General features: G+C 57.5%; 2 protein-coding genes across 7 annotated transcripts in view; one reads left to right on the top strand and one right to left on the bottom strand.

Annotated features, from left to right (window-relative positions):
• SREBF1 (sterol regulatory element binding transcription factor 1) overlaps positions 1–24,954 on the top strand; it is a 27,031-nt gene extending 2,077 nt beyond the window's left edge. The window contains exons 1-19 of one of the 5 annotated variants that reach the window (XM_030922601.1): positions 10,861–10,998; positions 15,810–16,241; positions 16,605–16,792; positions 16,877–17,011; positions 17,093–17,314; positions 17,954–18,068; positions 18,418–18,638; positions 18,875–19,076; positions 19,195–19,373; positions 19,614–19,875; positions 19,959–20,125; positions 20,317–20,485; positions 21,013–21,121; positions 21,403–21,512; positions 21,598–21,730; positions 21,931–22,096; positions 22,587–22,787; positions 22,879–22,990; positions 23,485–24,952. In XM_030922601.1, the coding sequence (XP_030778461.1) occupies positions 10,956–10,998; positions 15,810–16,241; positions 16,605–16,792; positions 16,877–17,011; positions 17,093–17,314; positions 17,954–18,068; positions 18,418–18,638; positions 18,875–19,076; positions 19,195–19,373; positions 19,614–19,875; positions 19,959–20,125; positions 20,317–20,485; positions 21,013–21,121; positions 21,403–21,512; positions 21,598–21,730; positions 21,931–22,096; positions 22,587–22,787; positions 22,879–22,990; positions 23,485–23,714 (3,396 nt within the window). In that variant the 5' untranslated portion in view covers positions 10,861–10,955 and the 3' untranslated portion in view covers positions 23,715–24,952. Of the gene's footprint in view, positions 1–10,860; positions 10,999–12,344; positions 12,487–15,809; positions 16,242–16,604; positions 16,793–16,876; positions 17,012–17,092; positions 17,315–17,953; positions 18,069–18,417; positions 18,639–18,874; positions 19,077–19,194; positions 19,374–19,613; positions 19,876–19,958; positions 20,126–20,316; positions 20,486–21,012; positions 21,122–21,402; positions 21,513–21,597; positions 21,731–21,930; positions 22,097–22,586; positions 22,788–22,878; positions 22,991–23,484 lie in introns of those variants that run through there. The other 4 variants (XM_010367573.2, XM_010367565.2, XM_010367552.2 and 1 more) reach the window with 4 other exon arrangements.
• Positions 24,853–26,326, bottom strand: part of RAI1 (retinoic acid induced 1) — a 129,545-nt gene continuing 128,071 nt past the window's right edge. For both annotated transcript variants that reach the window (XM_030922597.1, XM_030922598.1), the window contains one exon: positions 24,853–26,326. In XM_030922597.1, coding sequence (XP_030778457.1) covers positions 26,312–26,326 — 15 coding nt within the window. In that variant the 3' untranslated portion in view covers positions 24,853–26,311.

Below are 26,326 nucleotides of genomic sequence, written 5' to 3'. Positions count from 1 at the left end.
GACCTTTCTTATTGACAGAATTGGGTCTGGGCCACAGGTCTGATACCGACCTTTCTTACTGACTCATAGATAAAAACATTGTCTCTCCAGACCCAAAGGCCAGGCATGGGCAGCCATGTGGCCCAAGGTCTAGTCTATGAGAGAGTGGGGGCAGCCCCTTCTCACTAGGCAAGCCTCAGCTTTACCCACTTCAGTAGCGGATTTTTCAGTGTTTATTCAAACTTCCTGTTTTTCTTCCCAATTACACATCTTTTTTTCAGTGTAGAAAAATGAGAAAGCGTAAGTGAGCAAAAAGAAGAAAAAATCTTTAGACCAGGGGTGGTGGCTCACGCCTATAATCCCAGCACTTTGGGAAGTCGAGGCAAGAGGATGAATTCTGTGCGGGAGTTTGAGACCAGCCTGGGCAACATGACAAAATCCTGTCTCTACAAAAATAAAAAATTAGCTGGATGTGGGTGACACGTGCCTGTAGTCTCAGCTACTCTGGAGGTTGAAGTGGGAGGATTGCTTGAGCCTGGATTTAGAGGCTGCAGTGAGCTATAACCGTGCCATTGCACTCAGCCTGAGTGACAGAGTGAGATTCTGTCTCAAAAAAAAAAAAAAAACTTTAAACCTACTACCCAGAGATAAGCCCTGCTAATTATGTGAAAGAGCTTTTCTTCTCTCTCTCTCTCTGTCTCTGTGTGTGTGTGTGTTTGGGGGATGGCTGCACACTCTTCATAGACTTTTTTTTTTTTTTTTTTTTTTTTTGGAGACAGGGTCTCGCTCTTTTGCCCAGGCTGGAGTGCAGTGGCATGATCTCAGCTCACTGCAACCTCTGCCTGCCAGGTCCAAGAGATTCTCCAGCTCCCAGGTAGCCGGGATTACAGTCGTGCGCCATCAGGCCTGGTTAATTTTTGTATTTTTAGTAGAGATGGGGTTTCACCATGTTGGCCAGGCTAGTCTCAAACTCCTGAGCTCAGGTTATCTGCCCACCTTGGCCTCTCAAAAGTGCTGGGATTACAGGAGTGAGCAACGATGCCCGGCCTTCATCAATTTTTTAAAACAACTTTATTGAGATATACTTTATGTATCACAAAATTTATCAATTTTAAGTATATTGTTCAATGATTTTTAGTTAACTTTCTGAGTTGTGTGACCATTATTAGCTGTAGAACATTTTTATCTCACAGTGAGATCCCTCATGCTTGTTTAGTCACTTCCCGTTCCTGCTCCCAGCCCCAGGCAGCTATGGATCTGGTTTTTTGTTTTGTTTTGTTTTTATTTGAGACGGAGTCTCGCTCTGTCACCCAGGCTGGAGTGCAGTGGTGCGATCTCGGCTCACCACAAGCTCCACCTCCCAGATTCAAACAATTCTCCTGCCTCAGCCTCCCTAGTAGCTGGGACTACAGGTGCCCGCCACCATGCCCAGTTAATTTTTTGTATTTTTAGTAGAGACGGGGTTTCACCATGTTAGCCAGGATGGTCTCAATCTCCTGACCTCGTGATCTGCCCACCTCGGCCTCCCAAAGTGCTGGGGTTACAGGCGTGAGCCACCGTGCCAGGCCAGATCTGCATTTTTTTTTTTTTTTTTTTGAGACGGAGTTTCACTCCTGTTGCCCAGGCTGGAGTGCAATGGCGCAATCTCAGCTCACCGCAACCTCTGTCTCCCAGGTTCACACGATTCTCCTGCCTCAGCCTCCCCAGTAGCTGGGATTACAGGCATGTGCCACCACGCCCAGTTAATTTTGTATTTTTAGTAGAGACTGGGTTTCTCCATGTTGGTCAGGCTGGTCTCGAACTCCCAACCTCAGGTTTTCTGCCCGCCTCGGCCTCCCAAAGTGCTGGGATTACAGGCATGAGCCACCGCACCTGGCCGGGATCTGCATTTTTATAAATTAAAATAGGGTCCATTGGTTCACAGCTGACTGGATTCTGCTTGGTTCCATGCAACAGCCAGATGACAGTCAGGTTCCTTCATTTACCCACCTGATCCCCTGTTGATGGGCACCTAGGTTGTTTTATCTTTATAAACTGTGCTGCAGTGGACACTGAGGCCAGTCTCTGCCCAGACCCTCACTGTGTTCCTAGGATGAGGTTCTGGGAGGGGAATTGCTGGTCAGAGGTCAAGCCTGCTTTTGAAGCTTCTTCTACCAGGTGTGGAGCTTAGCAGGTTTGATAAGGTCTGAAGATTCGGGGGTGGAAATGCCAGGTCCCTTGAGAGACATGAGGGATAAGAGGGGGCCAGGGCAGCCTTGAGTGCCAGAGTGCAGAGCTAGGCTGGATGTGGGGATGGCCGGGGGTCAGAGCAGGGGCACGCCGAGTTTCAGCTCCCTCTGGCTGCTCAGGTGGACGATCGTAATGTGAACAGAAAACACTAATTGAGTACTTACTGTGCTCCAGACACTGTGTTGATGATCCCACTTAATCCCCTGACAACCCCAAGTAGGTAGACATATGATGAAGATGACGGCCTCGAGGACCAGAGAGGTTAAGTGACTTGCCTGAGATCACACAGCCAGATGATGGCAGAGCCAGGATTCAAACCCAGGCTGTGGGCTCCAGAGCCTAGCTCTTAAGCTCTTAATCACTGGGCTCCTAAGAATGGGGATGAGGCTTGGCGCGGTGGCTCAAGCCTGTAATCCTAGCACTTTGGGAGGCCGAGACGGGCGGGTCGAGAAGAAGTCAGGAGATCGAGACCATCCTGGCTAACACGGTGAAACACCGTCTCTACTAAAAATACAAAAAAATTCGCCGGCGTGGTGGCAGGCGCCTGTAGTCCCAGCTACTCGGGAGGCTGAGGCAGGAGAATGGAGTGAACCCGAGAGGCGGAGCTTGCAGTGAGCTGAGATCCAGCCACTGCACTCCAGCCTGGGCAACACAGCGAGACTCCGTCTCAAAAAAAAAAAAAAGGGGGGGGGGATGAGGGGTTCAGGGAGGCTGCTCCACATGGGGCTACTCTGGGGGCCTGGAAGTGGGTCACAGAGGGGTCAGAGGCTATGTGGCCACCTCCCCATCCCAGTCTAGAGCAATGTTTGAGTCATCAGACTGGGAACCAGCCCTGATGAACCAGCCAAGGGCCTTGGGCCCCATCCGGTCCTGCTGCCTGCCATGGCCAAACTCTTGTCATGTGACTGGATTTGGGGATGGAGCTGCCTCCGTGAGTCCTTGCGTCTGTGGGTGAAGGCACTGCCCTGGCTGTAGAGTGCCCCTGGGTTTGAGTCCTGCCTCTGCACCGAGACCTCAGGTGAGCCTGTCTCGTCCTGCGCCTCAGAGTACCTTGCAGCAGTCGGGGGAGGATGGATTGGGAGAGTGGCCTGGTACCTGTGTTGGGGATTATTATTAAGCCTGTGGCAGTCTTCACCTCCCTGCTGAGGATTAATTTATCCGATTTTGCACAAGCTTATGAGTGCAGAAGAGGCAGATGGAAACAGAGTTCTGGCCGAGAGCCTGGAAGGGGGCCTCGGGGTCTCTTTCCTCTGCCTGGACCCCGTCATGTCTGGTCTTTGTCTGTCGGACCCCGGATGTCTGCCAAGCCCGATCAGAGGCTGCTTCCCGGAAAGCCCTTCTGGGTGCCTCCGTGCCCTGAGTAGTGCGTTCTCAGAGTTCTCCCGCCCTGATGTCCCTCCCAGCATGCCCAGCCCAGCCACGACAGGGCCTTGCTTCTAGTCATGTGTCTGGCTGTTTGCTGGGTCCAGGACAGCCCTGGTAGGGCACATTGGGGGCCCGCTCTCCCACACCATACCTCTCCCCAGGATATTTCACACCCCACTTCTCTCCCTAGTCCCACCAAGCACTGGCACTCCTTAGAAAACACAGCTCTAGACTGGTCACTGCCCCAGCTCACAGCACTGAACTCCCCTGGTCTCCAACCATTCATGGCTCCCCAGTGCTCCAAGATAAAGTTCCCTTGTCTCTGCTGGGTGCGGTGGCTCACTCCTGTAATCCCAGCACTTTTGAGAGGCCGAGGCAGCAGATCACGAAGTCAGGAGATCGAGACCATCCTGGCTAGCATGATGAAACCCCGTCTCTACTAAAAATACAAAAAATTAGCCGGGCGTGGTGGTGGGCACCTGTAGTCCCAGCTACTCGGGAGGCTGAGGCAGAAGAATCACGTGAACCCAGGAGAATCACGTGAACCCAGGAGGCGGAGCTTGCAGTGAACTGAGATCATACCACTGCACTCCAGCTTGGGCCACAGAGCAAGACTCTGATTAAAAAAAAAAAAAAAAAAAAAGTTCCCTTGTCTCAGCGTGGCATTCAAGACTTGCAAGGATTGCCAAATATGCCCCTCCTGTGATACTGCCCATTTATCCAGAACCCCCACCTCAGGCACAGCCTGCTCTGGTAAGGTGCCTCCTCTCCCTCATCCCCGTGTTGAGGGCCCCTCAGGGGTGGAGCCTGAGGGAGTCTCTCCTATCAGACATGTTCCCCTTCCCATGCCTCTTGGCATCCAGCTAACCCCAGGGTAGCAGAAAGCCCTCCCAGTATGACCACGCGTTGCTGTGTCTCCTAGGGAAAGTGCCCTGCCCTCTCTGAACTGTGGGGGCCTCCCCTGAAAAGCAGGAGATGGAGGCTATAGGATTTGCTGGCTTTGAGCCCCCAGGGGTTCAGCCCTAATGCATCTGAAGGGACAGGGTTGGGGGGATGGAGAGGAGGGTGCTGGGAGTGGGTCCAAGGAGTCAGTGGGCAGGTGGCTGGGAGTTACCTTCTGCCCAACATTCACCTAGCTGGACACAAACATCCTGAGTGACCCGGTCAGCTCCCGGCAGAAGTCACTGCCAGTAGAGGCCTGGGATCTGGACTTTGCTTGCTGACAAGTGGAGCCGAGGCTGGCCAGAGGAAGTGCCTCTGACCTTGTCTCCTAGCAGCCATGGGCCATGTGGACATGCCCTTTGACCCTGGGCACTGACAGTGTGTGACAGCCTGCACCATGTGTTCCACAGGGGCTGCTGTGTATGTCGGGGGTGAGGTGGGGAGAGCCTTAACTGGCTCAGGGGTGAAAGGACAGGGAGCCATTGAGACTGGCTCCAGGTGTGGGTCCCCTGCTGTGGGAGGTGGGACAGGGATAGGGGTCCATCCCCCTAGGGGGAATTTGTGGCCTACCCCAAACCCTGTTTGAGTTCCTTTCCTAACTGACTCCCTGTCCCTGCAGCTGTCTCCCAGCAGGCCTTGCCTCTGCATGCTGCCCCTGCCAGTCTCTGGGGTCCCTGTGCTCCCTGCAGCTAGAAGGCTAGGATCAGGGGTCTTCACAAGGAGCCCTACTGTATGACCTTGGACAAGTCCAAGAACCTTCAGGTTCTTTTTTTTTTTTGAGATGGAGTCTTGCTGTGTCACCCAGGCAGGAGTGCAGTGGTATGATCTCGGCTCACTGCAAGCTCCGTCTCCTGGGTTCACGCCATTCTTCTGCCTCAGCCTCCCGAGTAGCTGGGACTACAGGCGCCCACCACCACGCCTGGCTAATTTTTTTGTATTTTTAGTAGAGACGGGGTTTCACCGTGTTAGCCAGGATGGTCTCCATCTGCTGACCTCATGATCTGCCTGCCTCAGCCTCCCAAAGTGCTAGGATTACAGACGTGAGCCACTGTGCCTGGCCCAGGTTCTTAACAATGTAAAGGGAACAGTACTAAAACCAGTTTCTTGGAATTATGGAGATCTGGTGAGTGAAGGCTTAAGCAGTGCATGCACATAGTAGGCCCTAACCAATGCCAGTTAGTGTTATCAGCATTTAGCCAGATGTAGTGGCTCATGCCATTAATCTTATTGACTTTAGAGGCTGAGGTTGGAGGATTGCTTGAGGCCGGAAGTTCAAGACTAGCCTGGGCAACATAGCAAGGCCCTGTCTCTAAAACAAACAAACGAACAAATCATCATTTAGAGCACTTAACCAGTACCTGGCACCCGATAGGTTTAGCTCAACAAATGTTAGCAGCAGTTACCCAAGGAGCCTGTGCTGGAAGTTTCTAGGATGTACCAGGCTATGGTTCTAAGTTCTGAGCATCTGCGATGTGGTGGTCTGGAGTTGGTGAGAGACAGGATGGGGCTGACTAGGCCAGTGGGGAACCCCCACCCGCCACGGGGAACAAGCACCCTATCCTTGGTTTCCATGGAAGATAATTGATGCCGGGCACAGTGGCTCACGCCTGTAATCCCAGCACTTTGGGAGACTGAGGCAGGAGGATCTCTTGAGTCCAGGAGTTCAAGACCAGCCTGGGCAACATTGTGAGACCCAAACTAAAAAAATTAGCTTGGCATGGTGGAGTGTGCCTGTCGTCCCAGCTACTCAGGAGGCTGAGGCTAAGGCTGGAGGATTGCTTGAGCCCAGGAGGTCGAGGCTGCAGTGAGCCATGATCGTACCACTGCACTCCAGCCTGGGCAACATAGTGAGGCCCTGTCTCAAAACAAACAAACAAAAAGAACCTGCTGAGGAAGCAGTGTTTCTGGCTGGGGGAGGAGGGGCAGAGTGGCCATCTGGCCGCCACAGATCGTGGTTTCTGTGCAAAACACATCAAAGCAGCCTTGGAACTGTGAGCGAAAGCACCTTCAAAGTTCTAGTCACAGCCTTGGGACTAAGCAAAGCCACCAAAAGTACATAAAAGACAATGACCATCACCCAGTGCCGGTGATGCTAGAAGGAAAGGGAATACGTTGTAGGGGAGGTTGTAAAGGGCTTTATCTTTTCCAGACTGAAGCCTGGCAGCTCGAAAACGTCTTGCTGCCTTCATGTGAGCTTTAAAACAAGCTACAGAGAAACAACCCAAGAGGGAGATATATATATATATATATATATATATTTTTTTTTTTTTTTTGAGATGGAGCCTGGTTCTGTTGCCCAGGGTGGAGTGCAGTGGCATGATTTCAGCTCACTGCAACCTCTGCCTCCTGGGTTCAAGCGATTCTCCTGCCTCAGCCTCCCAAGTAGCTGGGACTATAGGCACATACCACCACGCCCAGCTGATTTTTGTATTTTTAGTAGAGGCTGGATTTCACCATGTTGGCCAGGATGGTTTCGATCTCCTGACCTCGTGATCTGCGTGCCTCGGCCTCCCAAAGTGTTGGGATTACAGGCGTGAGCCTGTGTTTTCAGAGACAGGGTCTTGCTCTGTCACCCAGGCTGGAATGCCGTGGCACAATCACAGGTTGCTGCAATGTTGAACTCCTGGGCTCAAAGGATCCTCCCACTTCAGCCTCCAGAGTAACTGAGACTACAGGCTCATGCCACCATGCCCAGCTATTTTTAAAACTTTTTGTAGAGCTGGGGTCTTGCTATATTGCCCAGGCCGGTCTTGAACTCCTGGGCTCAAGTGATCTGCCTGCCTCGGCCTCCCAAAGTGCTGTGATTACAGGCGTGAGCCACCACGCCAAACCTTAGCACTGCCATTTTGACTGAGAACAAGTGCCCAGCAGCAGGGGCTACTCCCAGAATTGCCACTGCATCAGGCCCATGGGTTGTTTTTCAGCTGCAGGTGATAAGTATGTGCCCTGGGCCACCTCTCAGACAAGGTGTCTGAATTGGTGCCGATCAGCATCACATGTAATCGCCATCTCACAGGTTCTGTTGAGGGTGATTCTGCACACCTGTAGCTCCAGGAAGAGCCTAGTGGGGAGGAGGAAGCATGGCTGTGAGGTTTACAGGGTCGGACGGTCATTGTGTTGGGAGCTGGTGTGTGGAGGGGCATAGACGAGGAAAGAATGTGAGGTGGCGTCACAGCAAGTTTTGATGGAGGAATAGGAATTCGCCAGGTGGAAAGGATATTCCTGGTGGAGGGAACAGCCTGGCCTCCAATAGCGTGCAGTGTTCAGAAAGCAGGCAGGGAAAAGGAGGCCCAGGGAGATACCAGTTAGGGGATGGGGGCGGAGGCAGACGAGGGTGGAGGAAGCCATGGCTGGAGTTGGCATAGCCTTTGACTGGGGTCCCTGCTGTCGTCAGCCCTGTGCTGGGTGAGGCTGGGATCACAGCTGGTTCAGGCCCTGCCAGGAGGGGCCCCCAGCTGAGACCCAACCTCTAATTTGGCAGGGGAGGTGGATGGATCTTAGGGTGGGGGAGAAGGCGGGGGAGGGTGGTAGTTAGGAAGCCTCCGGGAGGAGGCAGTGCCAGAGCTGAGCCTTAAAGAGCTTCGTGTTGTCGTTTCTGTCCTTGCACTCTGCACACACTCATTGAACTGCGACAAATGAGGACAGCTGGTCAGGGCAGAGGCAGGCCAGAGTTGGGGCTCACTGCTGTCCCTGGTAGGCTGGGGCTGAAGGGCAGGCTCTGGGGTCTGCAGAATGGGGTTTGCATCCCAGATTCTTCACATGGCAGCTGTGGGACTTTGGGCACAAGGCCTCCGTCTGAGCCTTAGTTTCCTCAAGAGGACTTGCGCCCAGGTGCACCTGGGGCTCCAGCCATGGGCGCGTCCCATTCCAGGAAGAGCCGGCACACACTTGTGCCCCTGGGGCACCCGAGCGCACAAAGGGCAGCCTGTGCCCCTGCTGAATACACAACCAGCTGAAAACATGAGAACCGCCGACTTCAGTTAGGAGGATCAAGGAGGTGACTGGTGGGTGCAGAACAGCAGGCAGGGTGCAGCCCAGCTCCCTGGAGGGATGGTGGGCACCCATCCCCACCCTGCCACCTCAATTAGCAGACAGAGAGGGTGTGCTCTGGAATCCCACGAGCCACTGTGCCTCGTCTTCCCCCGTGGCTGACCCTTCTTCACAGTTGGTGCAGCTTTGTGATCTGCAGTGCAGGGATCAATTTGCAAATACTTTTCCCACCCATTCCCTGCAGAATTGGGGTCCTTGGCTCAGATGACAGACCAACCTGAGTTGGAATCCCAGCTCCTTGGTGGCCATCCTGGCCTCCACCCCCTCACTGCCTCTGCTCCTCCTGTCCTGCCCATGCCCACCTCAGGGCCTTTGCACACACTTTCTTCTGCCCTCCCTTCTGGTCCACTCCCTCATTTCATTCAGGCTTCCTTTCAGATGTCACCTCCTAAGGTGGGCTGCCCTGACCACCTCATCTACAATGGCCCCAGTGCCTGGCACAGGATTGGCACACAGCAGATATTGTCAGAGAGATGGATCTGGGTTCTGTGGACAAGGCCGTGGGGGCAGGTGGAGACCTTCCTCTTCCAGGAGGTTGTTTGGGGTTCAAGGCCTTGTGTGAGTTGTAGGCTTCTGTGCTGGTCAGAGCTGGGCCCTGCAAGCGCATGCTATGAGGCCTGCCCAGGATTTCCCTCATGGCCTCACAGAATACACTGGCCAGAGTCATTAAAGGGCGCCCGCATCTGCCTTCAGAGAGAGGTTTGAAGGTAGAACTGGGGAGGGATGCCAGGTGGGGGTTCAGGTTTCCTGTTGGGTCCTGATAGAATCAGGGCAGGAGAGGAAGAAGAGGGAAGAGGAGGAACGCAGGTTTGGGGAGGGGGTGGCAGGGCTTCACAAGCCTGGGGAAGGTGAACGAGGGAGCAGGTGGGACCACCATGGCCCAGAGTCTGTGCCTCCTCTTCCTTCCTGTGTTCGGAATGTGTGTGGGAACCAGAAGGGCCTTCTCAGTGTTGGTGGGGAAGCCTGGTTCACCCGCGGGTGGGCCGCAATTTGGGTGCCACAGTGAGCCTCTAGAGACCAGCTCTCCCAGCTTCCAGGGCAGGGACTAGGGGAGGCAAGAGAGGCTCTTCCTTAAATTGTGAACCCAAGGTGCCTCAGCTGCCCTACTCTAGACTGGCCCTGTTAACTCCCCTTAAAAAACCAACAACAACAACAACAACAACAACAACAACAACAAAACAAAAAAGTGACTCAGTCGAATGGTAATGGAGCTCCGTCGTGAATACTGCAAGTATCAGGCAACTCACTACCTGACTTTCCAGTTCTAAACCATTCTAATTGCTGTAGAGAGAACTAACCTTTGTTGAGACTGTTGAGTGATGGATGTTTTACACACTTGCTCTCCCAGAATTCCCACCTGTGGAGACCGTAGGTGTGGGAGCTCAGAGAGGAGCAGTGGACTGTCCCCATCACACAGCCAGTGAGGGGCTGAAGAAAGAACAGGCCCTGGCATGTAGCCCCAGATAGCCCGCTTGGGTGTGTCTCTGAGGGAGGCTGCAGGGCTGGCTCTAGAGTTTCCTTTTTTAGTCTTAGCCTGGTGACCAGCTTTCACAGAAATCGGCCAGCAGGCTGGGTGCGGTGGCTCACACCTGTAATCCCAACATGTTGGGAAGCCGAGGCGGGAGGATCACCTGAGGTCAGGAGTTCAAGACCAGCCTGGCCAACAAGGTGAAACCCTGTGTCTACTAAAAATACAAAAATTACATTTCATTACAGGTGTGGTGGGGCACACCTGTAATCCGAGCTACTCAGGAGGCCGAGGCAGGAGAGTCACTTGAACTCGGGAGGTGGAGGTTGCAGTGAGCTGAGATTGTACCACTGCACTCCAGCCTGGGTGACAGAGCCAGACTCTGTCTCAAAAAAAAAAAGAAATTGTCCCGCAGATCAGCCCCAGGGGAGACTGAGCCAGGGTTTGGCCAGGCCTTGAGTTTCAGAGGCTGGCCATGGCTGGTGGCACCCAAGCCCTTGGGGCATCTTAGCTTAGTCTGTGCCCTCTGCCCAAGGGCCAACCCTCTGTTCTTGGGTCACGCTTCCTCCTCTTGGAAGGCCCCCCACCCCACCCCCACCAGAGCCTTTAATGACTCTGCTGCCCCTGGGGCTCAGAGAGCAACCGCCCTTTCCCACCCCACTTCCTCAGTGGGATGGGACGGGGTTAGAGCAGGAAGATGAGACAAATAAAGACACCAATAAGAGGCAGGAGGAATATGTGGTAAAGCCAAGATGGGTAAGGGGAGGGGACAGGCTTCGGGGTGGCCCTGGCCCTGCTGTCTCAGGCTAGTATCTGCTTGTTGGTGCCACCACATTCTGGGCTCAGAAACTGGGGAGCAAAGTAATGAAAGAACCAGGCTGGGAGGCCATGGGGAACTCGTGCCTGGAGTTCAGCTCTCAGCATGCTTTTCGGTCGAGGACGCTTCCCTGTCTTAAGTCACTCAGGTCAGAGCCTTTGCCAAGAGCAATGCTGTTTTGTTTTGGGGGTGAGGAAACACCCACAGGCTGAGGGGAGGGTTGGGCCGTGCTAGAGAGGCCGTCTGTTGTCCTTGGACCTCCAAAGCTGGAAAATAAGGGCCTGGACTGGACGGCTGCGAGGACAGGGTGCGAGAGAGACATGGCTGGGTTTTCTTGCTTAGGGTCCTGAAAAGAGAGCAAGGTTGGGGCCACAGGGACCCCAGCCCCCAACGGACTGCTGAGTCGCTGGGTCTGCCCAGGGTTCAGGCACCCTCCCAGGTTGCAGCCAACTGGGGCGGGGGCTGGGCAGAGGCGCTGGCCTGCAGGTTGGGGCAAAGGCAGGCTTTGCTGGTGGTCTATTTGGCTACAAAATCATCTGACCAGGCTCTGATCATTTGTGTGTGTGTGTGTGTGTGTGTGTGTAACTTTTACCTTTAACAGAAGAGGGAAGACAGGCCCAGGCACCTCCTCAAAAGAGCCCCAGAGCCTGTCACCCCTTCCTTACCCATCTTCTGTCCTAGGGACTGCATCCCTTCCTGGCCTCCCAGGGTCCTATAATGAATAAGGGTGTCGGGATTCACTTGGTGACTGCTGAGTTGTGAGGCTTTGAGGGGGAGGGGCAGACTTCACCCACCGGCAAAGGGACATCGGTGCTGCAGTCAGGAAACTTCTATGTCCGGGCCTCAGTTTCCCGGAAGTGACCTGTTTTCAGGAGTGGCCTCATCCCAGACCATCAGCCCCCCTGCGGTGAGGGGTGGCCCCTTCCTGGGGCTGCCCTAGAAGGGGGAGGTCCATGCACCCACCGCAGCCACCACTCGGCAGCCATTGGCCTTAATTAAGCGCTTCTTGCATACTAAGTGCTGCACCCAGATTATCTCCCTTATACCATTCGACGCCAGGGAGATAATGAGTGTCCTGTTTCTGGAGGAGTAAACTGAGGGTTGGAGTGGTTAAGGCTCGCTCAGGGTGCCAGCGAACCAGTAATTTCGAACACAGAGTTCTGGTGTGTTGGGCCAGGACCTCTCTGCTTTGACCCTTTAACGAAGGGGGCGGGAGCTGAGGGCCGGTGACCGCCAGTAACCCCGGCAGACGCTGGCGCCGAGCGGGTTAAAGGCGGACGTCCGCTAGTAACCCCAGCCCCATTCAGCGCCGCGGGGTGAAACCCGAGCCCCCGCCGCCGTGGGGAGGTGGGGCGGGGGCCGGGGCGGGGCCCTAGCGAGGCGGCAGCGCGGCCTCTGATTGGCCGCGCGCGCTCACCCCATGCCCGGCCCGCAGCCCCGAGGGGCGGGGTGGGGCGGGACCTGCAGGCGGGGCGGGGCTGGGGGCGGGGCGGGGCGGGCGCACCGCAGCGCTCAACGGCTTCAAAACTCCGCCGCGCCTTGACAGGTGAAGTCGGCGCGGGGAGGGGTAGGGCCAGCCGCCTGGACGCCCCAAGGGCGGGCGCAGATCGCGGAGCCATGGATTGCACGTTCGAAGGTATTTTTGGAGGCTCCCCCCGGCCCCAGCCCTTTATACAATGCCTCCGTCTCCTGCAGGTTCTCCTGGGGTGGGCAGGCATGGGGGCTACGGAACTTGAGCAGGAAAGATCCCCTTCCTGAGGGAGAAGGTGTGACAGTTACCAGCTCACTGGGGAAGTGGGGGGCTACCCCCTATCAAATTAGTGCCCCCTGCAACTCAAGGGGAAGGGTTTGCTTAGAGACCCGACAGCAGCATCCCGACCTAAGAGGGTTTGGAGGGAGAGGGTGGCCTTCTCTACATTCTCTGCACCCGCTTTGGGACAGGACCAGGAGGAAGCAGGGAGGAGGGCCCGTTGTCCCTGTCTGCTACAGCGTCTGCCCTGTTTGGCACCCTTGCCTATTGTGGGCATCTTAGACTCTTCAGGCAGACAGTGGGAGCCCTAGATTGTCAAAATTGTTAGTTTTTCTTTCAGGCCTCAGTTTCCCCCATCTATCAAAGAGGCTCACAAGGACTGGGGTAAAGGGGTGGGAAACCCTGCAGTTGAAAGTCCATTATGACTTGATGACTTGTGACCTGGAGCGTCCACAAACCAGGAGAGTTTCTACTTGAGAAGCCAGGGAGACTGGGGCTGCCACCCCATCCTATTCTGCAAACTGCTCTAGGAAATTTCCCCTCCTGCAGTAACTTCCCTGCCTGGGTACCTGTCAGTAGGCGATGCTGGGTCTCCACTCTGTGCCAGCTGCCTGCTAAGCAAAGCCGCGGGCAGCCCTACCAAAAAGGGTTTAATCTTTCTGTTGTACAGATGAGGAAACTGGGGCCAGTGAGAGGAGGCTGTTGGTCCAGGCTCCACTTCAAGCTGGTGGTGGGCAGGGCTGGGAGCTCAGATTGGGGATCCTGAGAGCACTGGAGGTCCCCATTGTCTTAGAGAGCATTCTGCAGAATGGGTGCCACCGTGAGTGGGTTAGAGGGCCCTGGGCTGAGCCAGATAGGCTGCCAGGCGCCAGCTGGGGGGGAGGGCCCATGGCCAGGCGGGGCTGAGGTGGGAGTGTGTCCCAGTCTGTATGAGGAGGAAGGAGTCAGGACAGACAGCACTTGCTTTTACAGAGATAAAATCAAAGCCCTGAGTGGCCAGGCCTGGGTCTTGAGGCTACTTGGCTGCAGGCAAAGCCTGGACTTGAGCCCAGAACTCTATACAGAGACACACTGGTTGGCCATGTGGCCAGCAGCTGGCTCGGCCCTAAGCCTTGGTCTGTTCCACTGAGTAATGGGTTGGTGATAGCAGCCTGGCTCTTGGCTTCTTGGTGGGGCAAGAAAAGGCACAGAGACAACAGATTCAGGATTTTGTAGACCTGGGTTTGAACCCCACTGCATGCTCTTGGGCTGCTTGTGGTCCTTCCTGAACCTCAGTGTCTTTTCTTGTCTCCAAGATGAGGTGAGCTAATCTTTTGAGGTAGTCTAGGGTAGTGGCCAGTGGTTGGGGCATTGGAGTCAAGTAGGGTCTGGACTCAGTTGAATATCAGACTCTATAAGAACTTAGGCCAGTAAGTCACCTCTCTACAGCTCAGTTTCTTCATGTGTAGAATGGGGCCAATGATCACACCACCCTCTCAGCTGTGGGTGAAGATTGGGGCCTAGCCTGGCTCCGTAATGTGGGTAGCCTCACAGTGGGCCTGGCTTTTGGCCCAGACCCACCCTTCTGACATGGGCCCCCACCCTTAGAGTCCTTCCAGCGTGGATGAGGACCCTGCTCTGATCTGGGGTTCTCTTGGGGGACTTCCCTGTCGCCATTCTCTTTGGAGATCCTGCGCTGCCCTAGGAAGAGTGGGCCCAGGCTGCACAGTTGGTCCTTGGTCACAGAGGATCCCACCACTTCTTCAGGGCCTCAAGGCAATCCTGCCTCGCTCTGTGCCCCTCTTCCCCCTGTAAACTGAGGGAAGGGGGAAATCACCCACTCCTCAGCAGTGTCTAAGTTGCTTTGTCAAGTTCAGTGCCCAGAGGATCCTGCTGGGGGAGCCTTTTAGGATGAGACCAGGAGTGGCCAATGGTGGGGTATAGGGTCCATCGCCCCTATATGAAGACCCCCTCTGTCCTGCTTCCCACTTGCTCTAAGCTGCTCCTCCCTCCCTATCCCCATCTCCGTTCCAAAGACTGGAGCTGCTGGATCTGTGGACGGAGACATGCCCCTGTTTCACACATTGAGAAACAGGCCCCAGTGGGGTCAGGGAAGACTGCACCTGGGCCTCTGGATTCCTTTTGTTCTGTGTGAGGTGGGGGCTGATGGACTGTGGAGAGGGCAGGAGACCTGTCTGGAAGGGTTGGTCACCTCATGGGCAAATGCTTGGAAGCTGGTCTGAGTCCACAGTGCAGTGTGGACGTGTGTGTGTGTGTATATGTGTGTGTATGTGTGTGTATGCGAGTGTGTGTATGAGTGTGTATGTCTATGAGTGTATGTGTGTAGGTGTGTGTGTATATAAGTGTGTGTGTGTGAGTGTACGTGTCTATGAGTGTATGTGTGTAGGTGTGTCTGTGTGTGTATAAGTGTGTGTATGAGTGTATGTGTAGGTGTGTATGAGTGTGTGTATGTGTGTGTATATGTGTGTGTATGAGTGTGTGTATGAGTGTGTGTATGTGTGTGTATATGTGTATGAGTGTGTGTATGTGTGTAGGTGTGTATGAGTGTGTGTATGTGTGTGTATATGTGTGTGTGTGTGTGTGGACTCAGAGGTGGATGTCTTGTAGAACGTATGCCCCGTGAAGACAGGAGTAAAAGTTTACCATCATCCACATCAAGATACAGGACATTCCCAGCTCCCCAGGAAGTTGCCTGTTCTAGGCAGGGATTTTTCTTATTCACAGCCAGGAACAGTGCCTGGCATAGTGTGGGCACTCAGCACATGCTCCTCAAATGAGTCAATGAGTGAATGAATGTGAGCCTGCTGTTTGCTGTGGACTAAGGATGTTGCCAGATGTTTGGGCAAATACTGGGTGGTGGGAAGAGCTTAGGCTCTGAAGTCTGCAGTCTTGGGCCCGACCCTGGGCTCAGCCCCAGCTTCCCAGCCTAGCTGTGGGGCAAGATTGTGAGCCTTGTGGTGCCCACCTTGTCCAGGTATTGTGATGCACTCGCAGCAGCAGGCATTGCTCGAGACAGCACAAGTGCTTGCGAAATGGCTGTGTGTCGGGAACACCAGCTCCTGTGGGTGGCTTTCTGTTCTGGTGGCATTGCCCACACATACAGCTGTGTGCCGACAAGGGTTGTGCAAATAGGGTTGTGTTTGGATGTATGCAATGCCCTGTTTGGGGGTCAGTCTCTGCCTTGCTCACACATCTTCTCCTTTTCACAGACATGCTTCAGCTTATCAACAACCAAGACAGTGACTTCCCTGGCCTGTTTGACCCGCCCTATGCTGGGAGTGGGGCAGGGGGCACAGACCCTGCCAGCCCTGATACCAGCTCCCCAGGCAGCTTGTCTCCACCTCCTGCCACACTGAGCTCCTCTCTTGAAGACTTCCTGAGCGGGCCGAAGGCAGCACCCTCACCCCTGTCCCCTCCCCAGCCTGCACCCACTCCATTGAAGATGTACCCGTCCGTGCCCACTTTCTCCCCTGGGCCTGGTATCAAGGAAGAGTCAGTGCCATTGAGCATCCTGCAGACCCCCACCCCGCAGCCCCTGCCAGGGGCCCTCCTGCCACAGAGCTTCCCGGCCCCAGCCCCAACGCAGTTCAGCTCCACCCCTGTGTTAGGCTACCCCAGCCCTCCGGGAGGCTTCTCTACAGGTAAGGGGGATGTGTGGTGGGAGGGGACACCTGGGGTGGGACTCCCAGGAGCACAGGAAGAAGCTTCTGCTGTGATGTGAGTAGAGGTCTGTGCAGGCTTTAGAAATTGGGGCTCCACTCTGCGCTTGAGACACCTTGTTACTAGCAGTCCTGGTGTGCTTATTGCCAGGGTAGGCACAACCTCAGACTGGAGGCCTGGCTTGAAGCCAGTGCATTTGCATCAGGGCCCAGGCAGGGACTGTCCATAGGAAGCCACATGGGGCAATGACTCATCCAAGGCCAGTTGGTGATAGAGACCTGAAGAGCAGGTTGAAAGTGGGAGAGGGCAGTCTGTGCCTGCAGCCCCAGGCTTTATTTCTGCAGGGAGCCCTCCTGGGAGCACCCAGCAGCCGCTGCCTGGCCTGCCACTGGCTTCCCCGCCAGGGGTCCCGCCCGTCTCCTTGCACACGCAGGTCCAGAGTGTGGCCCCCCAGCGGCTACTGACAGTCACAGCTGCCCCCACGGCAGCCCCTGCAACGACCACTGTGACCTCGCAGATCCAGCAGGTCCCGGTGAGGGGTTTGGCCAGGGGTTGGGGAGGGCACAGCCCCTGGCCCAGCCACACAGCTTACGGCCAAGCCCTCTCCCACCCTCAGGTCCTGCTGCAGCCCCACTTCATCAAGGCAGACTCACTGCTTCTGACAGCCATGAAGACAGACGGAGCCACTGTGAAGGCGGCGGGTCTCAGCCCCCTGGTCTCCGGCACCGCTGTGCAGACAGGGCCTTTGCCGGTGGGTGATGTGGGCAGGGCATAAGGGAGTGGGGTCTGCACACACACATGCCCAACTGGTAACATGTGCCTGGTCCTGCAGACCTTGGTGAGTGGCGGAACCATCTTGGCAACAGTCCCGCTGGTTGTAGATGCGGACAAGCTACCTATCAACCGGCTGGCGGCGGGCAGCAAGGCCCCGGTCTCAGCCCAGAGCCGTGGAGAGAAGCGCACAGCCCACAACGCCATTGAAAAGCGCTACCGCTCCTCCATCAACGACAAAATCATTGAGCTCAAGGATCTGGTGGTGGGCACTGAGGCAAAGGTGTGGAGAGGCCTGCAGGGGCACAGACCGGGGTGTCCCTAGGAAGGAACAGATCAGGGGTAACTGGAAGGAAGAGAGGGAGCGAGACTGAGCCTGGACAAGCAGGGAATTGGGCTTCAGCATCCCCAGGCCTGGCCAGCCTCATTTATTTAGTTAAACGGGTTTGCAGACCTCTTCAATAAAGGTGGGGCTGTGCTAGGCATGGGGGATGCAGCAATGAACAAGACAGACAAAAATTCTCTCTCAAAGAGGAGCCGATGTTCTGGTGGGGGAGATGGACAGTAGGCAGGATGAACAAGTGCTCGAGTCCACCACATTTGACCCATTGCAGAGAAAGCAGGAAGAGGGATGATGAGGGTCCCCTGGTGGTAGCCAGGGAAGGCCCCCCTGAGACGGCGGCAGGCACAGCAGCAGCTGGCCAGACCCTGCTGTTTGCATCTTACATCCTAACGCTATGCTCGGCCTGGGAGGTGGGTGCTACTAGGCGAGGAACAATTTCAGGTAGAAGGAACAAGTGCAAAGGTCTGAGGCAGTAGTGTTGCAAAGCAGCTCCACAACCCCTTGGTAGGGCCCCCCAACCCCACAACCCCCGACCTCACGGGCCACCTGTGCTCTCCCCCTCCTTTCCACACCATGCAGCTGAATAAATCTGCTGTCTTGCGCAAGGCCATCGACTACATTCGCTTTCTGCAACACAGCAACCAGAAACTCAAGCAGGAGAACCTAAGTCTGCGCACTGCTGTCCACAAAAGCAGTAAGTCCTGGCTTTATTGAACTCCAGTTGGGCCTCACCTCTAGCCCTGCTCCACCCCCCACCCTGGCCATGCCCCCTGTCCCTAGCCCCACCCTGCCCTTGGTTCTGGCCTACCCTCTGCCCTGCCTACCTCACCCTTGGCTCTAGCCCTGCCTTCAGCTCTAGTCCCTTGGTTACCTCTGGTCCTGAAAGAGCCCTGGCGCCTCCCTTTGGCCATAACCCAGCCCCATCGAAGCTTCCTGGGCCAGCTTTAGGAGCTACAGCAGTCCCTAGACCCCCAAGGGCCTAAGCTCTGATTGGGATCACATATCCAACCTTTACTCCTGGCTCTGTTCCTTTCGGTCCACAGAATCTCTGAAGGATCTGGTGTCAGCCTGTGGCAGTGAAGGGAACACAGACGTGCTCATGGAGGGCGTGAAGACTGAGGTGGAGGACACACTGACCCCACCCCCCTCGGATGCCGGCTCGCCCTTCCAGAGCAGCCCCTTGTCCCTTGGCAGCAGGGGCAGTGGCAGCGGTGGCAGTGGCAGTGACTCGGAGCCTGACAGCCCAGTCTTCGAGGACAGCAAGGTCGGGCCCTGCCACGGTGCCCCCTTCCCCACTCCCAGCCATATCCTCTGAACCTCAGGACAGGGTCAGGAAGACCCTAACAGATCCTACCTCCCATTTCATAGACAGAATAACTGAGGCCTGGAGCCATGTGGGGTCCCACAGTAAGGTGGGCAGAATCCTGACTCCCCTTCCCAGCCTCATGGTCTCTGGGGTCCCTCTGGTTCTGCCCTCACCACCCTGCCCACCCCCACCAGGCAAAGCCAGAGCAGCGGCCGTCTCCGCACAGCCGGGGCATGCTGGACCGCTCCCGCCTGGCCCTGTGCACGCTCGTCTTCCTCTGCCTGTCCTGCAACCCCTTGGCCTCCCTGCTGGGGGCCCGGGGGCTTCCCGGCCCCTCAGATATCACCAGCGTCTACCACAGCCCTGGGCGCAATGTGCTGGGCACCGAGAGTAGAGGTGGGACTGGCCAGCCCTGGCATCTTTGGGAGGGCGCTCTGGGGGAGCCCCCAGGCTTGTGAACTTGGGGCTCTGGATTTCCTGGGAGCTGTGTCCCCAGCTTTCCCTCTGTCCATAGATGGACCTGGCTGGGCCCAGTGGCTGCTGCCCCCAGTGGTCTGGCTGCTCAATGGGCTGCTGGTGCTGGTCTCCTTGGTGCTTCTCTTTGTCTACGGTGAGCCAGTCACGCGGCCGCACTCAGGCCCCGCCGTGCACTTCTGGAGGCATCGCAAGCAGGCTGACCTGGACCTGGCCCGGGTAAGGGGTTGCCCCTGGCAGAGTGGGCAGGGCAGGGACCCCAGGCTGGGAAGGTGCTGGGTGTCAACCCTTGTTCCTCGCTCCCTGTGCACACCATGAATCTGTCCTGTCCTCCCTGTGCCTGGCCATGCATCCGCAGACCCCCACCACCCCTCCAGAGCCTGCTGTGGATGGCTCTTCTGAGCTATGGGGCAGCTGCTCTGACCTCACTTTTCTCACCTGGAAAACCCTCATCCACAGGGGGACTTTGCCCAGGCTGCCCAGCAGCTGTGGCTGGCCCTGCGGGCACTGGGCCGGCCCCTGCCCACCTCCCACCTGGACCTGGCTTGTAGCCTCCTCTGGAACCTCATCCGTCACCTGCTGCAGCGTCTCTGGGTGGGCCGCTGGCTGGCAGGCCGGGCGGGGGGCCTGCAGCGGGACTGTTCTCTGCGGGTGGATGCTCGCGCCAGCGCCCGAGACGCAGCCCTGGTCTACCATAAGCTGCACCAGCTGCACACCATGGGTAGGACCGAGCATGGGGCGGGCTCCGAGGTGCTCCCTGCTGCCTGCGCTCCACCCACAGCCTCATGCCTGCTTGCCTTCCAGGGAAGTACACAGGCGGGCACCTCACTGCCACCAACCTGGCGCTGAGTGCCCTGAACCTGGCAGAGTGTGCAGGGGATGCCGTGTCTGTGGCAACGCTGGCCGAGATCTATGTGGCAGCTGCATTGAGAGTGAAGACCAGTCTCCCACGGACCTTGCATTTTCTGACAGTGAGTGGGTGGCGGGGGGGTGGGGTGGGGCGGGGGGCTTATCCCTGCAGCTCTCTCCAGAGGCTCCCTGGGTAAGAGTTACACGGGATGTTGCAGTGGTTACCAAGGGGGATCCAGGCCAAGCCCCAGCTCGGCCTGAGGTCTGGCCCCAGCCTATGTCCACTGTGACAGCCCATTTCCCTCCCCTACAGCGCTTCTTCCTGAGCAGTGCCCGCCAGGCCTGCCTGGCACAGAGTGGCTCAGTGCCTCCTGCCATGCAGTGGCTCTGCCACCCCGTGGGCCACCGTTTCTTCGTGGATGGGGACTGGGTCGTGCTCAGTACCCCACGGGAGACCCTGTACAGCTTGGCCGGTAACCCAGGTGCTCTCTTACCCTTTCCCTGAACCCTCTCCTGTCCCATGTCCTCATTTCTGTTCTGTCCCTTGTTGCCTGAATCTCTGGCTGTCTCTGGCCACCCCAGTCCTTCTCCCTGCCATGGGTTGTTGATGTGGGGAATGTAGGAAGGGAAAGGCCTGGGTGCGTCTTGGTTCCCACTGGGGCTTTCAGAAGCACATGCAGGGATTGAAGGGCAGGTGGCTGATTAGAGAAGTGACCCCAGGCAGCACCGCTGTGGCGTAAGGAAGCGGAGCCAACAGTGGTGCCTTCTCAAGTCAGTTTTCCTTTGGGAGCAGCATAGGGCAGGCCTCAGTGTTGTCCTGGCCAACGCTGGTGCTGGGTAGTTATGTCCACCTGTTTTCCCCTGTCCTTGGCACGGGCTGCACCCAGGGATGTGCCAGCATTTCCTAGCAACCCTGAGTATGGCCCCAGCCCACCCAGGAAAAAGCCCTTAGCTTGGAGAGGAAGGTAGGGCCCTGCTCCCCACCCCACTCACCTCCTCTTCTCCACAGTGGACCCCCTGGCCCAGGTGACTCAGCTATTCCGGGAACATCTCTTGGAGCGAGCACTGAACTGTGTGACCCAGCCCAACCCCAGCCCTGGGTCAGCTGATGGGGACAAGTAAGTGTCGTTGTGCCCTCCTCCAGTCAAGGCTCCTCCAGCAGGATTCTGGGAATAGCTCTGTCCTCAACCCTGTGGAGAGGGCCAGAGCTGGGCTACCATGCGTGCCATGCGCCCTTCGTTCCTCTCTGGGTTTCCTCTCTCCACCAGCCTATGGGAGGAGACAGTGGCAGTTTGCAGAGCCAGGGGTCAGGCTGTACTCTAGTGGGCAGGTGGGGAGGGCCAGCACTCTCCCAGGACCCCTGCCATCTGTCCCGACAGCCAGCCCTCTCCTGCCACAGGGAATTCTCGGATGCCCTCGGGTACCTGCAGCTGCTGAACAGCTGTTCTGATGCCGCGGGGGCTCCTGCCTGCAGCTTCTCCATCAGTTCCAGCATGGCCACCACCACCGGTGAGCCCCCGGTCCCTGCCCTGGCTCCCTTCTCAGTCCCCGTGCAGCGTGGCTGAGGGTTCAGGGGACCCTCCCTCTTTTGCAGGCGTAGACCCGGTGGCCAAGTGGTGGGCCTCTCTGACAGCTGTGGTGATCCACTGGCTGCGGCGGGACGAGGAGGCGGCTGAGCGGCTGTGCCCACTGGTGGAGCACCTGCCCCGGGTGCTGCAGGAGTCTGAGTGAGTGCACGGCAGGTTCCTCCTGCCTGGCCCTGGGCCCAGCCTCCCTCATCCCCTGGGCACTGTGCCTCCACTCAGCCTTTGTGCAGGAGGGGTCACCACCTTTTATCCCCAGGGAACCCGAGCCAGGGCAGTGGGGGGCACTCAGCCAGGGCTTGTGGACTGGTCTGATTGGCACTCTTCTGCCCTGGTCCCAACAGGAGACCCCTGCCCAGGGCGGCTCTGCACTCCTTCAAGGCTGCCCGGGCCCTGCTGGGCTGTGCCAAGGCAGAGTCTGGTCCAGCCAGCCTGACCATCTGTGAGAAGGCCAGTGGGTACCTGCAGGACAGCCTGGCTACCACACCAGCCAGCAGCTCCATTGACAAGGTGAGGGGTGGGGCCAGGGGCCTGGCAGGGCTGGGGGACTCAGCCTTCCATTCCCTGGTCCTTCTCCCCAGGCCCCAGGGACTACAGAAGACCATGGGGTTAGCCCAAGCAGCACAGGATGAGGGGTCCAGCAGATAGGGGGTCCAGCAGACCTTACTTTTTGGCTAAGGCTTCTGTCCAGAGGAGAGGAGTTGCCCTTACCTGGCCTCAGTTTCCCCATCCCTGGGAGGATGGGGGTGGATGGTGTGGTAGTATCCCTTTGGAGGCCCTGCATCAGGAGGGCTGGACAGCTGCTCCCGGGCCGGTGGCGGGCGTGGGGGCCGAGAGAGGCGGGCGGCCCCGCGGTGCATTGCTGTTGCATTGCACGTGTGTGAGGCGGGTGCAGTGCCTCGGCAGTGCAGCCCGGAGCCGGCCCCTGGCACCACGGGCCCCCATCCTGCCCCTCCCAGAGCTGGAGCCCTGGTGACCCTGCCCTGCCCGCCACCCCCAGGCCGTGCAGCTGTTCCTGTGTGACCTGCTCCTTGTGGTACGCACCAGCCTGTGGCGGCAGCAGCAGCCCCCGGCCCCGGCCCCGGCAGCCCAGGGTGCCAGCAGCGGGCCTCAGGCTTCTGCCCTTGAGCTGCGTGGCTTCCAACGGGATCTGAGCAGCTTGAGGCGACTGGCACAGAGCTTCCGGCCCGCCATGCGGAGGGTGAGTGCCCAATGGCCCCCTGTCCTCAAGATGGGAAGTCAGGCAGTGGTGAAGAGGGACAGCCCTGAGCCTCCACTCTCCTGGCCCCCAGGTGTTCCTACATGAGGCCACGGCCCGGCTGATGGCGGGGGCCAGCCCCACACGGACACACCAACTCCTCGACCGCAGTCTCAGGCGGCGGGCAGGCCCCGGTGGCAAAGGAGGTGAGGGGGCAGCTGCTGACCAGGGATGTGCTGTCTGCTCAGCAGGGAAGGGCGCACATGGGGTGTGATACCAAGGGAGGCTGCGTGTGTGTCAGACAGGACAGACAGGCCTGGCACAGTGGCTCACGCCTAGCACTTTGGGAGGCCCAGTCAGGAGGACAGCTTGAGCCCAGGAGTTGGAGGCCGCAGTGAGCCTGGGTGACAGGGAGAGTCCCTATCTCAAGGAAAAAAACAAGAAAACAAAAAAGCATCTTCTTGGTTACCTGATGACAATTCCTTTCACAAGAAATTGGGGCGACTGTCATTTGTGGGATATATGACTACACGTGCGTGACTCAGTCTGTGGACTTTATGTGTGGGCTGAGACTAGGGTGGGGAGAGGGGGATCTCTATACTAGGTACAGGCGGCTGGTGCCTTTGCTTGTGTGTGGGCGGGGCTCCCGCGGGGGCGTGCCAGCCTGAGCCCCATCCCTGACACATCCTTGTGTGCGCAGGCACGGTGGCGGAGCTGGAGCCGCGGCCCACGAGGCGGGAGCACGCGGAGGCCTTGCTGCTAGCCTCCTGCTACCTGCCCCCTGGCTTCCTGTCGGCGCCCGGGCAGCGCGTGGGCATGCTGGCTGAGGCGGCGCGCACGCTCGAGAAGCTTGGCGATCGCCGGCTGCTGCACGACTGTCAGCAGATGCTCATGCGCCTGGGCGGTGGGACCACTGTCACGTCCAGCTAGAACCCGTGTCCCCGCCCTCAGCACCCCTGTCTCTAGCCACTTCTGTCCCGTGCAGCTTCTGTCCTGTGTCGAAGCCCTGAAGGCCGAAGGCAGTGCGAGACCCTGGCCTCCACGGTTCACCCGCGGCTGCGCTGTCCCTTCGGGGTGGAAGGCCAGAGGGGCGCGAACCCGACCCTAAGACCGGCGGCCATGATGGTGCTGACCTCTGGTGGCCGATCGGGGCACTGCAGGAGCCGAGCCGTTCGGGGCGGGGGGGCCCTCCTTGCTCTGCAGGCACCTTAGTGGCTTTTTTCCTCCTGTTTAGAGGGAAGAGATGGGTACATTTCCCTGCGCTGACGGAAGCCAACTTGGCTTTCCCGGACTGCAAGCGGGGCTCTGCCCCAGAGGCCTCTCTCTCCCTCGTGGGAAGACGTGTACATAGTGTAGGTCAGCGTGCTCAGCCTCCTGACTTGAGGCTCCTGTGCTACTTTGCCTTTTGCAAACTTTATTTTCATAGATTGAGAAGTTTTGTACAGAGTATTAAAAATGAAATTATTTATAATCTGGGTTTTGTGTCTTCAGCTGATTGATGTGCTGAGGAGTGAGAGTGCTTGGGCCCCAGCACCTAGGAAAAGGCTTCCCTCCCGCTCCGGCCACAAGGGACACAACTTAGCTCTTTTTGATGTTAGTAGGGGGCGTGGGGAGGGCTGGCTGTATGGCCTCCAGCTGACCGGTCCCCCTGTTCCCAGGGCACATGTTTTGGGCTGTCAACCCTTAAGGCCTTGATGGGCTCAGTTGTCCCTTCTCACCTCCCAGCTGTGTCCCCATCAGGTCCCTGGGTGGTATGGGAGGATGGACTGTCCTCCAGGACCTGTTTGTTGTATGACAGGAGCTACAGCTTGGGTCTCCCTGCAAGTCTGGCACGTCTCACCTCCCCCCATCCTGTCCCCTGGTCCTCTCACAGCAAAGAAGCCTCCTCCCTCCTGACCCGCAGCCACACTGGAGAGGGGGCACAGGGGCGGAGAGGTTTCCTGTTCTGTGAAGGGCAGGCTCTCTGACTCCATTCATGCCCCCCTGAGCCCTTCCCTTCATTCCCATTCCCCAACCTAAAGACTGGCCCGGCTCCCAGCTGAATCTGGTCGGAATCCACGGGCTGCAGATTTTCCAAAACAATCGTTGTATCTTTATTGACTTTTTTTTTTTTTTTCTGAATGCAATGACTGTTTTTTACTCTTAAGGAAAATAAACATCTTTTAGAAACAGCTCGATACACACAATCTTCAGTGTGAAGCAATATACTAATAAGAACACTAGTCGTCTTAACATTTACAGTCTTCATATATATTATATATATGTATATGTATACATATATATACACTATATAACGAGGCCAGATATAATACACACGTTTACCATTTTACAGTCATATGTACAGGAAGTTGCTAGGGCGGCCCTGGGCTGGGGGCTGCATCAGGCCTATCGAAGCGTGGACAGAGCTGAGGACACGGACGGACAGGCGGACGAACTGGCAGGGACTGGCCCGGGCCGGTGGTGGCTGCGTGGGCAAGGGGCGTCGCGGTAGCCCCCTACCCGGCAAAGGCCCGGTTGGGGCTCTGTTGCGGGCGCACGACGCACGGCGGCGACACACGGGAGAAGCGAGCATGTTCCCAACATATATACATTCTATGTAACATATATATAGAGGGGTACACAGGTTTTGTACACGAATCTAACGCTGTCCCTGCTCCCGTGCAGAGCGGGCGCGGCGGTCCCTGGTGGTGCACAACGGTCGCGCGTCCGCCGGAGGTGCGTTCTGGCCGCTTCTTGGGTTTTGCGCTCCCAGGCTGGGCTCCAGGGGTGGGGTGGACTGGAAAGGGGACGAACAGAGGCCAAAGGGTGTCCCAGTCCCGCCCACACTCGGGGAGCCCGCAACCCCTAACTGATCACAGCCCAGGTCTACCCCGGCTTAGCCCGAACCGCACGACAGATCTGGCAAAGGCTGGGCGGGAAGGCCCCTGGAAGCGTTCTGCACGGTTTGTTCCAAAGGCTCAGGTCCCTCCAGCGCCTGCCCAGCCCGCTCTTAGAAAGGCTTCCTTTCTCCCCCGCCTAGTCCACGGAGCCAGGAGCCGCCCTCCGCCTCTTCCAGGACTGTTTCGACCCCCACCCCCAAGCCCAGGGCTCCCAGCTGCACGCCACGACCGACTGGGGTGGCAACAGCACCCACGTGGAATGTGTGCCACGTCGTCTTGAGATTCCATAGGGGACAAGCGTCCCCAGACCAAAGCCGTCTCACACCCTCGCCGGAGGCTGAGCGCCTCGGGGAGTCTGGCCTCTCCGCGGGCTCCCCCTCCACAAGCCTAGCCCCTGGGGTGGGCAAGAACGCCCTGTGCCGTCCGGTTCCGGGAGCAGGCGGCTCCGGAACGGGTTTTCCTCCCAACCCGGGGCCGCAAGTCTGAGCCCTAGGCGGCCGGATCCACGATCCGGGACCCGGATCAAGGATCGGCTCTGGACCCGCACTGGGAGCAGCTCAAAGGCCCGGGGGCTGCGCAGGCGGCTCCTCTCCTTCGGCGGCGGGCGGGCAGGCGGGCTCCGGCGGCTCCTCCGGCCGTTGGGGTGGATTACAACGGCAGCCT

Source organism: Rhinopithecus roxellana, chromosome 19 (genome assembly GCF_007565055.1).
Source record: "Rhinopithecus roxellana isolate Shanxi Qingling chromosome 19, ASM756505v1, whole genome shotgun sequence".
Classification (NCBI taxonomy): Eukaryota; Metazoa; Chordata; class Mammalia; order Primates; family Cercopithecidae; genus Rhinopithecus; species Rhinopithecus roxellana.
Note: the sequence above shows the minus strand (reverse complement) of the source record. Positions and strands in the feature narration are given on the sequence as shown.